This window comes from Myotis yumanensis, unplaced genomic scaffold, assembly GCF_028538775.1.
Source record: "Myotis yumanensis isolate MYYU_CA2020_CCGP unplaced genomic scaffold, mMyoYum1.0.hap1 SCAF_3, whole genome shotgun sequence".
Classification (NCBI taxonomy): domain Eukaryota; kingdom Metazoa; phylum Chordata; class Mammalia; order Chiroptera; family Vespertilionidae; genus Myotis; species Myotis yumanensis.
Genome location: NW_027223754.1, coordinates 81,919,426 through 81,934,670, shown reverse-complemented (window position 1 = coordinate 81,934,670; position 15,245 = coordinate 81,919,426). Strand labels below are relative to the sequence as shown.

Sequence of the window (15,245 nt, the reverse complement as noted above, 5' to 3'; positions counted from 1 at the left end):
TCTGTTTCAGTTTCTGGGGACAGTCCTGGTTAGACTGTCTAAGACTTCCTGCCTTGTATCTTTCATGAATCATTGTCACTTCATAAGAGATGCCCTAAAATGGCTTTGAAAACCCCTCAGCAGATGTGCTCCTCCCACCCACCTAGAGAAATAGATTCCTGTGAGAATCCCTGGATTTTATGGTATGTGTTTCTCTGGAATAAATCAGTTTGGGCTGATGGTTTTCAGAATTTGTCAATTTTGAAACATCTCTAGACTCCCATTTGGGGTTAGTAAGGGACTGCCTTGCTGGCAATGTGAGCAATGCTGTTTCTCAGCAGATGGCCTGGCAAGTCACACAGGTGACAAAGCACATGCCAGTTCCTTTCTGCCCAGAAATTTCATAGCCAGTTTCCTGCCCCACTGTTGGCCCACAATAGGTGTCTTTGCAACTCCAAGAGCATGATTCTTTAGGTAACTGAGGTGGGGCAATTTGAGGGGCTTTTTCTTTTGCCTTGTGCCAACAATTTTAGTAATGGTTCTTAAAAGACTATTTTCTTACAGCAGAATTACTGGATTGTGTGAAATATCTAAAGGAGATGACTAATTTTCTATGAAAATAAAGATACAAGACAGAAATTTGCTTTCTATATCTCTTCAGACATTTTTCACTTGGTTTTTAAATGATGTTTCTGAGCGCGCGCACGTGCACACACACACACACACACACACACACACACACACGTGAGGAATGGTATTCAGAACAGTTATTCCAATAATTCTATCACTGCTCAGACTCTTTTTGAACTTCATCTCTTAGAATTGGCCTGTAGAACAGGCACAACTCTTACGTATAAACTAGCCTCATTACAGTATAATTGTACCTGGTTTTGACTAAAACACCAGCCTTATCACCTTATTTACCAGATGTGGAGTCGTTTAATCAGTTAGAGCATGGCAGCACAGGTAGAATGGTAGAAATCATTGAGTTCAGCCCCATTTCTTTCTGAAGAGAAAGCTGAGGCCACAGAAGTTTGACTTGCCAAAGGGTACATACACATAGCAAATTAGCAAATTGTTTTTAGCAGAAATCAACTCCAAGTATCCTTGGGCTGTTTATTAAAAATAAAATCTATTTGTAAAGAACACGAAATTGCCACCATTAGAGATATTAAGAATCTTCCATGGACTCTGCAGATCCTTCCAGAAGCAGTCCATAACAGTTTTAAGAAATGACAGTACTATTATAATAAATGTAAAGTTTGTACTTTATTTATTATTATAAAGGTATACAAAATAAGCTTATCTTCTTATAAAATATGTATCTCCATATGTAAGCACTATTATGTTTGTTTAAAAATTCAGTTAGACCATAATTATAACATTTACATATATTTCTTTTTAAATTTTATTTATTTATTGGGGGGGTTCTTTTCAACTTGCAATCTATTTTTTTCAATTACAGTTTACTTTCAACATTATTATGTATTGGTTTCAGGTGTGCAGTGTACTGATTAGACAATCATATCCTTTACAAGGTGTTCCCCCAATATTTCCAATACCTGGCACCATGCATCATAATTATCGAAATATTATTGAACATATTCCCTATGCTGTATTTTATAACCCATGACTATTTTGTAACTACCAATTTATACTTCTTAATTCCTTCACCTCTTTCATCCAGTCCCCCTAACCCAAGCATGTCAAACTCAAAGGCTAACATGGGCCAAATAAACAAAGTTTAAGTTTATGTGAGCCCCCCAAAAAACAAAAACTTCAATTTTCATAGAAACACAGGTTTATTTCAAAAAGTATAGTATTAAAAAAAAGAACAAGAGCAATGATAAAATTAATGTTTTCTTCCTGACACTTGGCATCTCTTCTCTGTTACTGTCTTTCCTACTTTGGGGGAAATCTTGTTCACAGAGATTACTTTCAAAACTGACACAAGGTGAATGTCAGTAATCCTGGATCTGACAGGAGACTTATTTCCTTTCATAACTGTAAATAACTGCTCACATCGTTATATGGGCTGGGCCACAAAAATATTTCTTGTGAGCCGCATGTGGCCCGCAGGCCACGAATTTGACATGCTTGCCCTAACCCCTTGCCCTCTGGCAAGCACCAGTCTGCGTTCTGTGCCTTTGAGTCTGTTTCAGTTGTATTAGATAGTTTATTTGTTCTTTAGATTCCACATATAAGTGAAATCATATTATATTTGTCTATCTCTGACTGACTTATTTCACTGAGCACAATACACTAAGTCCATCCATGCTATCATAAATGGTAAGATTTCATTCTTTTTTATGGCTGATGTAATATTCCACTGTATATATGTACCACAACTTTTTTTTTATCTGCTCCTTTATTGACAGGCATGTAGGGTGCTTCCATATATTGCTGCAAGGAACATGGGTACATATATTCTTTTTTTTTAATATATATTTTATTGATTTTTTACAGAGAGGAGGGGAGAGGGATAGAGAGTTAGAAACATCGATGAGAGAGAAACATCGATCAGCTGCCTCTTGCACGCCCCCTACTGGGGATGTGCCCGCAACCAAGGTACATGCCCTTGACCGGAATCGAACCTGGGACCCTTGAGTCCGCAAGCCGACGCTCTACCCGCTGAGCCATACCGGTTAGGGTTACATATATTCTTTTGAATTAGCATTTTAGGTTTCTTCAGATAAATACCCAGAAGTGAGATTGCTGAGTCATGAGGCAACACTCTGTTTAATTTTTTGAGAAAACATCATGCTGTTTTCCATTGTGGCTACACCAATCTGCATTCCTACCAACAGCACATGAGGGTTCCCTTTTCTCCACATCCTCACTAATACTTGTTTATTGATTTATTGATGATAGCCATTCTGGCAGGTGTGAGATGATATCTCATTGTTTTAATTTTCATTTCTCTGACAATTAATGATGTTGAGCATCTATTCATATGTCTATTGGCCATCTGTATCTCCTCTTACAGATATGTCTGTTCAGGTACCCTGCCCATTTTTTTATTGAATTGTTTAGTTTTGGTATTATATAGTTTGAGTTCTTTATAAATTTTGGATAATAATCTCTTATCAGATATATCATTGGAAAATACTTTCTTCCATTCAGTAGGTTGTCTTTTTGTTTCGTTGATGATTTACATTGCTGTGCAAAACTTCTCAGTTTGATGTAGTCCCACTTATTTACTTTTTTCTTTTGTTCATTGCTTGAAGAGATATATCAGAAAAAAAATTGTTAAGAGAAATCTTAAGATATTTTACTTCCTACATTTTCTTCTAGGAGTTTTATGGTTTTAAGTCTTATATTTAAATATTTAATCTATTTTTAGTTTATTCTTATATATGGTGTAAGGAGGTGGTCTAGTTTTATTTTTTTGCAAGTATCTGTCCAATTTTTCCAACACCATTTATTGAATAGACTATCTTTACCCCATTGTATGTTCTTGCCTCATTTGTCATATATTAATTGACCGTGCAGACAAGGTTTTAATTCTGGGCTCTCTATTCTTTTCCGTTCTCTATATGTCTGCTTCTATGCCAGTACCATGCTGTTTTAACTATTATGGTCTTGTAGTATAGTTTGATATCAGGTAACATAATACTTTCAACTTTGTTGTTGTTTTTGTACCCTCAAGATTGCTAAGGCTCTTCCAAGTCTTTTGAGGTTCAATATAAATTTTTTAATTATTTGTTCTAGTTCTGTGAAATACACCATTGGTATTTGATAAGAATTGTTTTGAATCTATGGATTGCTTTGGGTAGTATAGACATTTTAATAATGTTAATTCATTCTATCCAGGAACATGGTATACGCTTCCATTTATCTGTATCTTATCAAATTGTTGTCTTTGGTATCTTATAATTTTCCAAGTAAAGGTCTTTTACCTCCTTGGTTAAATTTATTCCTAGGTATTTTTTATGCAATTGTAAATGTGATTATTTTCTTAGTTTCCCTTCCTGAGAGTTTATTATTGGCATAGAAAAATGAAACAAGTTTCTGAATATTTATTTTGTGCCCTGCTACTTTCCTGAATTTATTCATCAGTTCTAGCTTTTTGGTGGAATCTTTGGGGTTCTTTATATTCAGTATCAATATTATCTGCAAATAATGAGAGTTTTTCTTCCTCCTTTCCAATATGGATGCCTTTTATTTCTTCTTGTCTGATTGCTGTGGCTAGGACTTTCAGGACTATGTTGAATAACAGTGGTCAAAGCAGATATCCCTGTCTTGTTCCTATTCTTAGATGAAATGGTTTTAGTCTTTGCCCATTGAGTATGATGCTGGCTGTAGGCGTGTCATATATGGCCTTTATTATCTTGAGTTATGATCCCTCTAGTCCCACTTTGCTGAGAGTTTTTATCAAAAATGGGTGTTAGATTTTGTTGCCTTATGTGGTAGAAGTCTTGTGGGGCTCAGTAGCACAGTCTCCCTGATCACCAGAACTAAGTGCTTCAGTAATATCCAGCATGTGGGTTATGTGAGCCCTCATGTTGTACTTGAGTCTTATAAGTACCGCACGCTAACCGATTGCGCCACTGGAGCTCCTATACTTGAGTCTTAATTGCTATTAATTCATGTGGGGTGGGTTGCCTCTCCAGTTGGCTATTAGGATCATCCCCCACCTCAATGTGTGACCTGCTGTGAGGCAGCTGACCCCACAAAGAGGAATTTGCTTCAACAAGGTCTGGTGCCTACTGAGATCCTGTTTTGGATGTGGTGCTTGTAGAGCTACTTGGATTGTGCTCTGATGTGATCTGAATCCCACCCTGAGAAGGCCGCCAGTGCAGGTCAATGTTAGGTGCTACCTATGACAAGCCCTGAGCTACCTATTTGGGGCTACAAAGCAATCCATAGTTTGTGGCTGCCTCTGTTGGGCCTGGGTGTGTGTGGAAGGGACCAAGCTGTGCACCAAGGCTGACTTCCACCAGCATTAAGCCTGGGGGCAGGTCAGCAAGAGACCCAAGGCTGCCTAAGGTCAATCTCTGCCTGCTAGCTGCCTGTTAAACTCAGTCACTGAAAGAAGCTTTGGTGGTAAGTAAGTTGCATGAGGTAGGTTCTCAGTGAGTCACCAGGTAGGGGTGAGTGGTATTCCCCAGACTGATATAGAGTCAAACCTGGAGCCAGTGCTGGGTCTGAGGCTACTCATCAACAGTTTGAGGGTTCATTAAGGTCAGCTGCCATCCACCAGGTACCCTCAGACCATTGTGGTGAGATGGGGTCTCAAGGAGTCATCAAGGTTCATTAGAGGCCAACAGAGTTCATCAGGCCCAAGCAAACCAAGATTTGGTTGTGTGAAGGGAGGGCTCTGTACAGGAACAGTGGCTGTGGTCGGGCGTGGGAGGGAAAATGGCCCCTGCCCAACTCAGTTTTTCCTGTAGTCTGCCCTGACCTCCTGGAAATCCTTCTGTACTGTGGGACCAGGTTGGCCACAGCACACTGACAGTATTATAGAGTGCAAGCTCAGCAGGGCAGGGCCACCAATAGTTGGGAGGATAGAGGTAGTGGTTCTCTCAATGTGGGCTAGTGGATCTGGGGGGTGAGGGGGATACTGCTGCTCTGGCAGTGGGAGGAGGGGATAGATTTCTTAAATTAGCAACAATATAACTATCCCACTTTTGAATTGTTTCTTGTTTTTCTAATTTCTCATGGAGAACATCTACAAGATGTTACCAAAATCTCCAAATAGTATCTCCAGGGCTGAGACAAGCTTGTCCTATGCTTTGCTGTCCAATGAGATAGCCACTAGCCATGTGTGAGTATTTAAAATTAAATTTTACTTAATTAAATACAATTTAAATTTCAGGTCCTCAAATACTCAGTAATTACTATATTAGATCCTATGGGTGTAAACACGGACATCAACACAGAAAACGTTATTGGTTAGTGCTGGTTTAGAATTCTTGTAGTCAGTGTACATATTTTAATTTATTACTTATTACGTCACCTATGGACAAGTTGGAAAATGGTGGCAAGTTTTGGGGAAAGTATTTTAAATGTTTATTTGTTCTCTAAATGTTACTAACTACTCTGCATAGTTTAATTTTTAAAAAGAAGAAAAAATTATGTTCACCCATTTTTAGAGCATGATTATGTGTGTGGAATTCATATCAATTGTCATGTCCTGGCTGGTAAATTTTCTTAAAGTATGCTGAGGTTATGGCAAAAATTCTGTTAATGCTGCCAAAGCTATTGGCAGAAAGACCCAGTTAATTGAAATCTCTTTACAATGTCATAACATTTGAAATGAACTCATCTGGATATAAGACAATGGAAGTTACGTTGAATTCATTCTTTATAGCCATTTTATTTGTGAAGACCTTAAATTACCTACATGCCTTCATTAATCTTAACATCCAGAATGAAAGTCCTAACGATGACTGGGTCACCTATAAAGACTGCTCTGGCCTCATACTCCAGGTCCATTTGCAACCTCTCCTGCCTCACTGTAAACAGTTTGAGAGCAGACCAATCCTCCCTGGCTTTTATGGACCCCACTAGAGGTCTGGTGCATGAAATTCGTGCATGGCGGGGGGGGGGGCGTCCCTCAACCAAGCCTGCACCCTCTCCAATCCAGGACCACTCGGGGAACATCCCTCTTACAATCTGGACTGCTGGCTCCTAACCACTCGTCTGCCTGCCTGCCTGGTTGCCCCTAACCGCCTCTGCCTGCCAGCCTGATCGCCCTTAACTGCCTCTGCCTGCCTGTCTGATCGCCCCCTAACTGTTCCCCTGCTGGCCTGATCGCTCCCTAACTGCTCCCCTGCCAGCCTGATCACCCCTAACTGCTCTCCCCTTCTGGCCTGATCGCCCCCAACTGCTCTCCCCTGCCGGCCTGATTGCCCCTAACCTCCTCTGTCTCGGCCCCTGCCACCATGGCTTTGTCCGGAAGGATGTCCAGAAGATGTTCGGTCTAAATAGCATATTACCCTTTTATTAGTATAGATGGTACTTTGCATGATGTCCTGCCAGTACATTTTTCTGTGAGTCTTATTTGAACAAATAAATGAACATCTGATCAGGTCTGCCTGAAAATCATTGTATTTGGGAGCAGGCTAATAGGGTACATGGAATGTAACTGCTTCAATTCATTTTATTGTGGAGTAATATCTCCTGAACTGCCCACAGGATTGGAATTCCTGTGTGGTTATCAGTCCTTTTGGTAAATCTGTGCTGAATGAAATTAGGGACTAAGAAGCCACAGGCTCTCACAGTGGAAGGCTAAGGTGATACGTATTCTGTTTGAATTGTAGGAATAGTAAATCCAATTTTAAAATTGAGATGAATTAGGAAAAGTACAAAATACCATAATAAAATTAGAGTGGGTCCAGAAAATAAATAAACTGTTTTTAGTGTCTGTGTATACAGCCTATATCACTGAAGCACAATAGATGACATTTTCTTGGGTATTTTCTGTTTATTTTATATGAAATGACATTTTCCAGAGAATGAGATTTCTTTAGAAATTAAATAGGTTAATGCATATCTGTTGTGACTCAGCAGGAATAGGTAGGCAGTGGTCCTTCTAAACCTCTGGGAGAGAGGCAGTCTGGTGAGACCATTTTCCCTGCTTCTGGTAGATCTTGTTCCTTGTGTAAATGCTTTTCTTAAAAAAAAAAAAAAATTTTTTTTCAATTTGTCTCCTTCCCAACACAATGGAGGTTAAATCTGATGAGATTTTTGCCAGATATTAACAGTATCTTTTGTGCCTTATGGCCTTAGGTTATGGGATACCTTAAGAACTTGGGGAAAACGAATTCTTCTCTCTGCCCTGTAGTTTTGGTGTTGGTCATGGGATAGTGATAAGATCTCAATTCTTCATTTTTAGGTAACAATCAACAGAGATAGTGGTGAAGATGTGAGTTCTCCCAAACATGGGAAGGAAGACCCTGACAACATGCCCCACGTGGGCGGCAATACGTGGGCTGGCGGAACAGGTTGGTGGCACTGGCATTCCCTTGGGTCCGGTTTCCTGAGACTTCACAAGCCCACGTAGACAGTGCAGCACTCCTAGGGAGGCTTGGGGACCAGCGCCTCTTCTGTCTCCCATTAGCCAGTGGGATCGTAACCTTGCCCTGTGTCCCAACCCAGCATCAAAACATGGAAAAACCCTGCCATTTGGAGTCCCACAGACTCTGCCACGCTCTGACCTGAGGCCATTTGGATCCAGAGCTGCTTCATCAGTAAAAGGGGGGAAAATATTAACTGCCTCACAAGGTTGTGGTGAGAATTAAATGAGATTATGATTGTAAAGCACTGAGCTCAGGGCGTGGCATGAAGAATATATTCATTAAAAGCGTTAATCCCTTTTTTAAAGTTCCCTGCCCTTGGGATCATGCCAGAAATCTATAATAAATCCTCTCTTGACTAACTGACTTGGAAAAGAAATGGCGCTTCTCTTCCACGTCTCAGAAGTGAGTACGAGGATGCAGGATTTTGAGATAAGAGAGTTGGTTGCAGTTTGAACCAATGGCTGGGGTCCGTTCCTTCCTCTTGGCTGCCTGAGGAGAGCATTGTTCCCATGGCTGCTGTCTTCCTCTTTCTTCCCAGACAGCTGGAGCAGACACATCTGCTGGGCCGCGGGAATCCAGCCAGACTATGTGCGCACTGTCTGATCTTATCTTGGCCTGAGCAGTCCTGGCGAGGGCTGCGAACTTGGCCTTCCCTTAGGATGGTCTGTGCCTCTTGGCCTTGACAGCCTCAGGAGGAAATGGTTTCTGTGCTGGGACAATGTGCTATCAAGTAGGCCTGTGGACTTGCTGCCTGCTCTGTTTATTCATCAAGCATCAGCTCTAAAGAAAGGATATTTTTAGAAATGCCCTCTGATCTGGAAATTAGTTCAAACCTGCCATATTGAATCCATATGGAGTGCACTGCAGAATGAGCTGGCCAGATGTAGGTTTCCCAGCTGCTGGCTGCTCTGAAGTGGAGGCTCTTACTTGTTATTCAGTTTGAATCTACTACCTCACATATTTGTCTGGACTGGAGAGCCTGCTTTTGCTTCCCACAGTCTTTCTTTTTCAATTTTCAAGGCTCCTTTGCTCCAGATTCTTTTTATCTCTTTCATTCTTTTCCCTCAGAGTTCTCAAATATTGAACTTACCTCTGACCCAGCAAGTCATTTGATTCCTTTTTTGTCATCAAAGCCCCTCCCTGGCCCATTTTCTACTTCTCTCTGAACTGACTTAGGATATTCACTGTTAGCTTCAAGATTATGTGAAGCCTAGAACCTCCTGCAAGCTTTTCTTATTTAATTAGTTCCTAGAAGTGGAGATTATGAAGAACTCTCCGCTCATGCCCTCTCTACCAGTATGACTTGCCCGAAGGACCATGGGACTCATGCTGACCATCACTCACACCATCTCCAAATAGTTGTGGGTTCTTTCCTCAAAAAATGATGTCACCTCAGCGCCGAGGAAGTTTTCAGCTCTGATTCATGATCCACCCATTCCTAAGGAGAACCTCCTGTGCGAAAGGAGTCAGGTCGCATAAAAGCTTTTCCTCCTCTGTAGCTCATTGTCATTGTCCAGTAACTGGTCCCCTCCATCTATAGCTATCCATGCGTGAGAGCCAGGAATAACACACATCCAAGAAGGAATTTTCCACCACCAATATCTAAATAAGAAGGAAATAAGATGTGCTCGAACCAAAGGGTAAAATTACTATAATTAATGGGCTGTTCTCATGGTATTTCCCAGAAGGAAATGGCATACCTGGACTTTGATAAGAAAAGCGGTACATGCTGAGTTCTTGCTTTGACTTACTACACCAATCAAGGTTCCAATGGAGAAAATAAAAATGTGACATCATTTCACCAAAGCCTAAAAGCTTTCAAATTTTCCATTTATGAACTTAGAATTGACCTCATTTATGTGACTGGAAGTTACCTAAATGATAACAGTGAGATCAGTTATTTATTATATAGCTCTTACTTTGTGCCAAACACAGTTCTAAGCATTTTAGCCTTATGGCAGTCCCACGAAGTAAATGATATTAGCAACCCCATTTTACAGAAGAGGACACTGAGACACAGAGAAGTAAGGAATGTCCCTCACGGAAACCTCACTAGTGCATAGCGAGGATTCAAACTCAGGCAGTCTGGCTTAACTGTACAATACAATATTATATAATACTGATATACTAGCAGCACAATTCACCATAGCTAAGATCTGGAAACAGCCTAAGTGCCCATCAGTAGATGAATGGATTAGAAAACTGTGGTACATCTACACGATGGAATACTATGCTGCTGTTAAAAAGAAGGAACTCCTACCATTTGCAACATCATGGATGGAACTGGAGAGCATTATGCTAAGTGAAACAAGCCAGTCAATGAAGGAAAAATACCACATGATCTCACTCATTCATGGATGATAAAGACCATTACAAACTTTTGAACAATAATAGATACAGAGGCAGAGCTGCCTCAAACTGATTGTCAAACTGCAGTGGGAAGGCCAGAGAGAGTTGGGGGGCAGGAGGGAGGGGAGTAAGAGATCAACCGAAGGACTTGTATGCATGCATATAAGCATAACTAATGGACATAAGACACTGGGGGGTAAGGGAGGGTAGGGGTTTGTCAAGGGGGGGGGGAAGGATACTTATGTAATACCCTTTGTAATACTTTAAGCGAAAAATAAAAAAAAAAAAAAAAATACTGATATACTGTATTATATTATGCTGCCCCTCCAATATTGGATTCTCTTCTGATTTCCCACATTATGTGTGAATGAACAAAAGAAACCAATTACTAATATTTTAATAATTATAAAACTAGGGTAATAAACTGGTAGCCCAGAGACCAAATCTTGGTCAATATATGTATTCTTTAGGTCTATGTAGTTTTTAAAAATAATTTGAATTTGAATGTATTTAGACAAAGCGAGTCCTCTAGTTAGCCAAAGTTCTTACCACTTCTTATATTTACCTACCTAGTCTTCTAGGCATTTAATTTATATCTCCATGGTAAACAGTCTGGGCAATATTACCTAATGCACACTTACAAACATGTAAACTGGGTTTGTATTGTAAACTGTTCTAAAGCTGGTAGTGCTTATCTGTTGTGTAGTACTCTAGGCTAGAACTCAAAGTTGGTATAATGATTGGTTTCTAATCCTGGCTAAGCCACTGATATGAAACTGTAAGCAAGTCTCTTAACCTCTCTGTGCATCATTTTTATCATTTGCTAAACATATGAAATGGTTTCTATACCCTAGTTGTCTTTCTTATTTTAAGGAAAAGTAAGGTAACATGAGGGGAAAAAGTTAAGTTGTTCATTTAATTAATATATACTAAGAATTTTTTATATTCAAAGTCACTCTTGTAAGTGCAGATTTACTAAGATATATAAACTATGACAATCTATCGTATAGTTGGTGAAAAAAGGTTAACGAATAGTGAGTACACAGGAGCATTGGTCCTTGTGAGGCAGAGTCATCAGATGGCATGTCCTGGAATTTGGACTGGGCCTTGAAATGTGGGTAAGATCTGCCTGGCTGGGGAAATGGAGAAGCATCTGGAACAGGGGTGGGGGCACCCTTTGTTTCCAAAAGAAGGTCATTTGAATATTTAATTATGAGATGAGTACAGTTAATATGCTTCATGAGACTGCCTGGAATCATGACCTGACTTGATTGGTGGCCTGGATCAGAAAAACAACCTGAGCTTCCATGGCTTCCTTCCAGGGGGAAGAGACACTGCAGGTCTGGGTGGCAAAGGAGGTCCTTACCGGCTGGACGCAGGCCACACAGTGTACCAGGTCTCTGAGGCCGAAAAGGACGCGGTTCCCGAGGAGGTGAAGAGAGCTGCGAGAGAGATGGGCCAGAAAGCGTTTCGGCAGAGGTGAGTGGGCCTGGTCCCTTCAGGGCAGCGCTGGCCGCTGTGGTGAAATGTCATAATGGGACCCTGAACCGACCCAGATATGTGTGGCTCTCCACCTCATGCGGCCACTTGAACCACAAACAAATCCACAGCTTCCCCCTTCCTAATGGACACAGCCACGTGAGCATAACTCCCCATTCTTTCTGCTCAGGCTCTTAAATGTATTGATTACCTATGACTGTGTAGAAGATGGAACTGAGCACATTAGGAAGTAAAACCAAAGATATTTTTCTTAAGAGAAATTAAAGTTCAAATCACTCCATCCACATCTGTTCTAGGCCACACAGGGATCTTGAGGATGTATGTGGAGCAGGACGATCACCCACCCTCACACTCACTCCCTCACACTCACTCCTGTGAGTGCTGCAGCCATGTGGTAGGAGACTCTGCCCCCTGGCTGTGCAGAGGACAGGTCAGTGGGCTATTGGGAGTTAGGGCAGGAGCTCAGCCAGGATTGGGACATTCCAGGAAGGGAAGCCAAATGGGCAGAAGCACCCGTGGGGTGAGCATAGTGTCCTCTCTGGGTTAAAGGCACCAGCTGGGGGTCGGGGAGTGAAGTTGAATGGGAGGCCCTGTCGGTGGAGGCCTTAAAATCAGGGCTGAAGAACCTGTGGCTTTCAGACGATCTGGAACCATCTGGGCCATTTGATCAGAACCATCTAAAAAAATGAGAAGAAGCCTCATGATGCTCTTCAGCTAAAAGTGGAAAATGCCAGAGGAGCAGCAGTGTCTCCCTCAGGACTGAGGGGACCCGTGGTGGCTTGGGAGGCAGATTCAGGTTGCTGCACCCAATGAAAGGAGCTGGGTGCCGTTCAGAAAAAAGCATGCTCAAGTGTATGTGATCTATGAAGTTCCTCCACATAGAACATCTGGTATTAGATCACATGCTGTGCTTACACATCCTGCAAGTAAACAGAGCAAAACAATGGGGATAAACATGCAGGTTCCTCCTGCCACACCCTCAGGAAAGCCTGCAAGCCTTAGGAGCCTCTGTACAGGTGGATAAGGCAAATGTGCTGGCTTTCCTGGTGACCTTGAACAGCCAACTATCCTCACCGCCTGAACTTGCTCTTCTGGAGATAGGTGGCTTCCTCTCCCTGCTTCCCAGGGAGGTTGTGAGGACAGATAACTATGTTAGGAATGCAAGCAGTTTAAACTTCTCAAAACAAACAAAAAGTGGGGAAAATACTGTAAGGAAAGGTCTTGTTGGAATTAAGATATTACTGTACATTTCATATAAATGATACCCATTTAGGGAAGGAACCAAACAATTAGATATGCAACATTCTCCCATCCCCTCCCCGAACGAATAAGCTTCTATTGTTGCCACGCTGAGGACCTCACAAATAAATATCCAGTCTCAGTTTATGAATAAGTGCACAGATGGTTAGATGCTCTGGCACACGAGTAGTTCATGAGGAGGCAGAGAGGCTTTTAGCAAGTGCTTGGGCACAAGTATCCAGCCCCTGTTCCGATTCCTATAATAGGGTTAAAGAACCTGATTCTATTAGGGCCATTGCCCCACAGGTGAAAGAGGTCAAGGAGCATCTGTGACAACAACACAACTAAATTTAGAGGATGTAAGAGAGAAAGTGGGAAAGGAGTGAGACAACCACCCACCTTTACGCAGTGTTGTGGAGAGTCTCTAAGCCCAGGTGAAAGAGAACAGCATGAAGTGGTTGAGAGACAGGAGGTGGGCAAGGGTATGAGATGGAGAGGAAGAGATAAAAACACAGGGATACCCTGAGAAAGTCAGAGTATAGCAAAATACAGAGGGGAAAAAATGTTGCTTTCTACTTTCACACAGTAAATTCTCCCATTTGATGAGTATTCAAGTTAGTGCTGCTAAAGATTTTTCTTTAACTTTTTATTATGGAACTTTCAAACATAAACAAAATTAGAGAGAAACATACAGGGTGAGGCAAAAGTAGGTTCACGTATAATGAACCCCATGGACCAACTTCAAGAAGAAAAATCTGGCTTTACTCTCAGTGCCCACCCCTGGATTATTTGGAAGCCAATCTAAAGTATCCTATCTTTTCATCATAAATATTTAAGAGTATATCTCTGAAAGATAAGGACTCTAAAACATACACACACACACACACACACACACTCAATACTAGTATGTCTACAAAAAAGTAATTCAAATAGTTTTAAAGCTATTTTGCAGCTGTAGGCATATACAGAATGAGGTCAAGTCCTCATTTATGCTTTTGTCCCTTTTCTCACAGTTCTTATCACTCTCCCAGTATATCATCAGTTGTGTGAATAGTTGCCTCTCCACTGACTAAGTTCCTTGAGGGCAGAGTATTTTGTTCTATAATATATCCTCAGACCTATGCCGAGAACCTGTCGCACAGCAAACACTCATATTTGTAGAATGAATAATGTGCACCTTCATACAGGTGATGGTGTCCCCCTTTAATACTTCACTCAGAGTCTGGCTAAAATCAGACAGACAGACAGAGCTATCCATCAGCCTAGAGGCCCACCATATTGCCTAATACAGCTGATGGGTTCTTGACATCATCAACACAGCATTGAGTTAGCACTCACTTGCATCTGGATTTCATCTAGATAACCGGTTCCTATATATCAAAATTTATTAACTCAGGAACAGGAACAGATAACAGAAGTAGATAAGCATAAGACATGCATGAAGCACAACAGAAATATTAACCAACAAAACATGAATGAAATAGACAGTAAGGTACTTTTACATGCTTAGAAAAACATTTAGGATGGAAATTGTACCAACTACCATTTGCAAAACTAATCAGGCTTACACAGGGAAGTTAGCTTATGGATCTCAGCTTATGTTTGCTTTTCTCATAATTGATCCAAAATTATAGTATTTAAGTCTGACCTACACAAAAAAGTAAAATGAAAACTTAAATTCCCAGACTCTTACATAACAATAAGTATACCCTGCAAGAATATGCTGTGCCAACAGAGTGCAGTTAGTCCACAGGGATTACTAGGATGGGAAGCAGCTGTGCCCTGCAGTTTTGGTCAGGGGTAAAGTAGCAGAAAGACTTATTTTCAGCTAGTTTTGTGGGCTTGAGAGTATTAGCACTGGGCAGCTTGTCTGATACAGAGCCTAAAATTACCTATTTCCTTTCCCCATTCCTTGCTTCAGTCTTCATCTTTCAGACTTTGTTATCACTTTTGAATACCTTGTAGGTGATCTTTCTGAAAGCTGACAAAGTCTGGGATATGATTCCAGATTTCTTCAGTATTAAAACAGCATGTGGTATGTTTTGGGTGCAACGTGGTTGTGCCAGAGGTAGCCCTATATGAGCTAATTCCAATCTCTCTACTAAGACCAACTTCCTGGTTCCTTCCTTGGTGTGTGTGTGTGTGTGTGTGTGT

General features: G+C 41.1%; 1 protein-coding gene across 1 annotated transcript in view; it reads left to right on the top strand.

Annotated features, from left to right (window-relative positions):
- The window catches only part of VWA8 (von Willebrand factor A domain containing 8), a 386,454-nt gene that overhangs the window by 332,265 nt on the left and 38,944 nt on the right, over positions 1–15,245 (top strand). The window contains exons 38-39 of the mRNA XM_070409005.1: positions 7,820–7,928; positions 11,675–11,831. Coding sequence (XP_070265106.1) covers positions 7,820–7,928; positions 11,675–11,831 — 266 coding nt within the window. The remainder of the gene's footprint in view (positions 1–7,819; positions 7,929–11,674; positions 11,832–15,245) is intronic.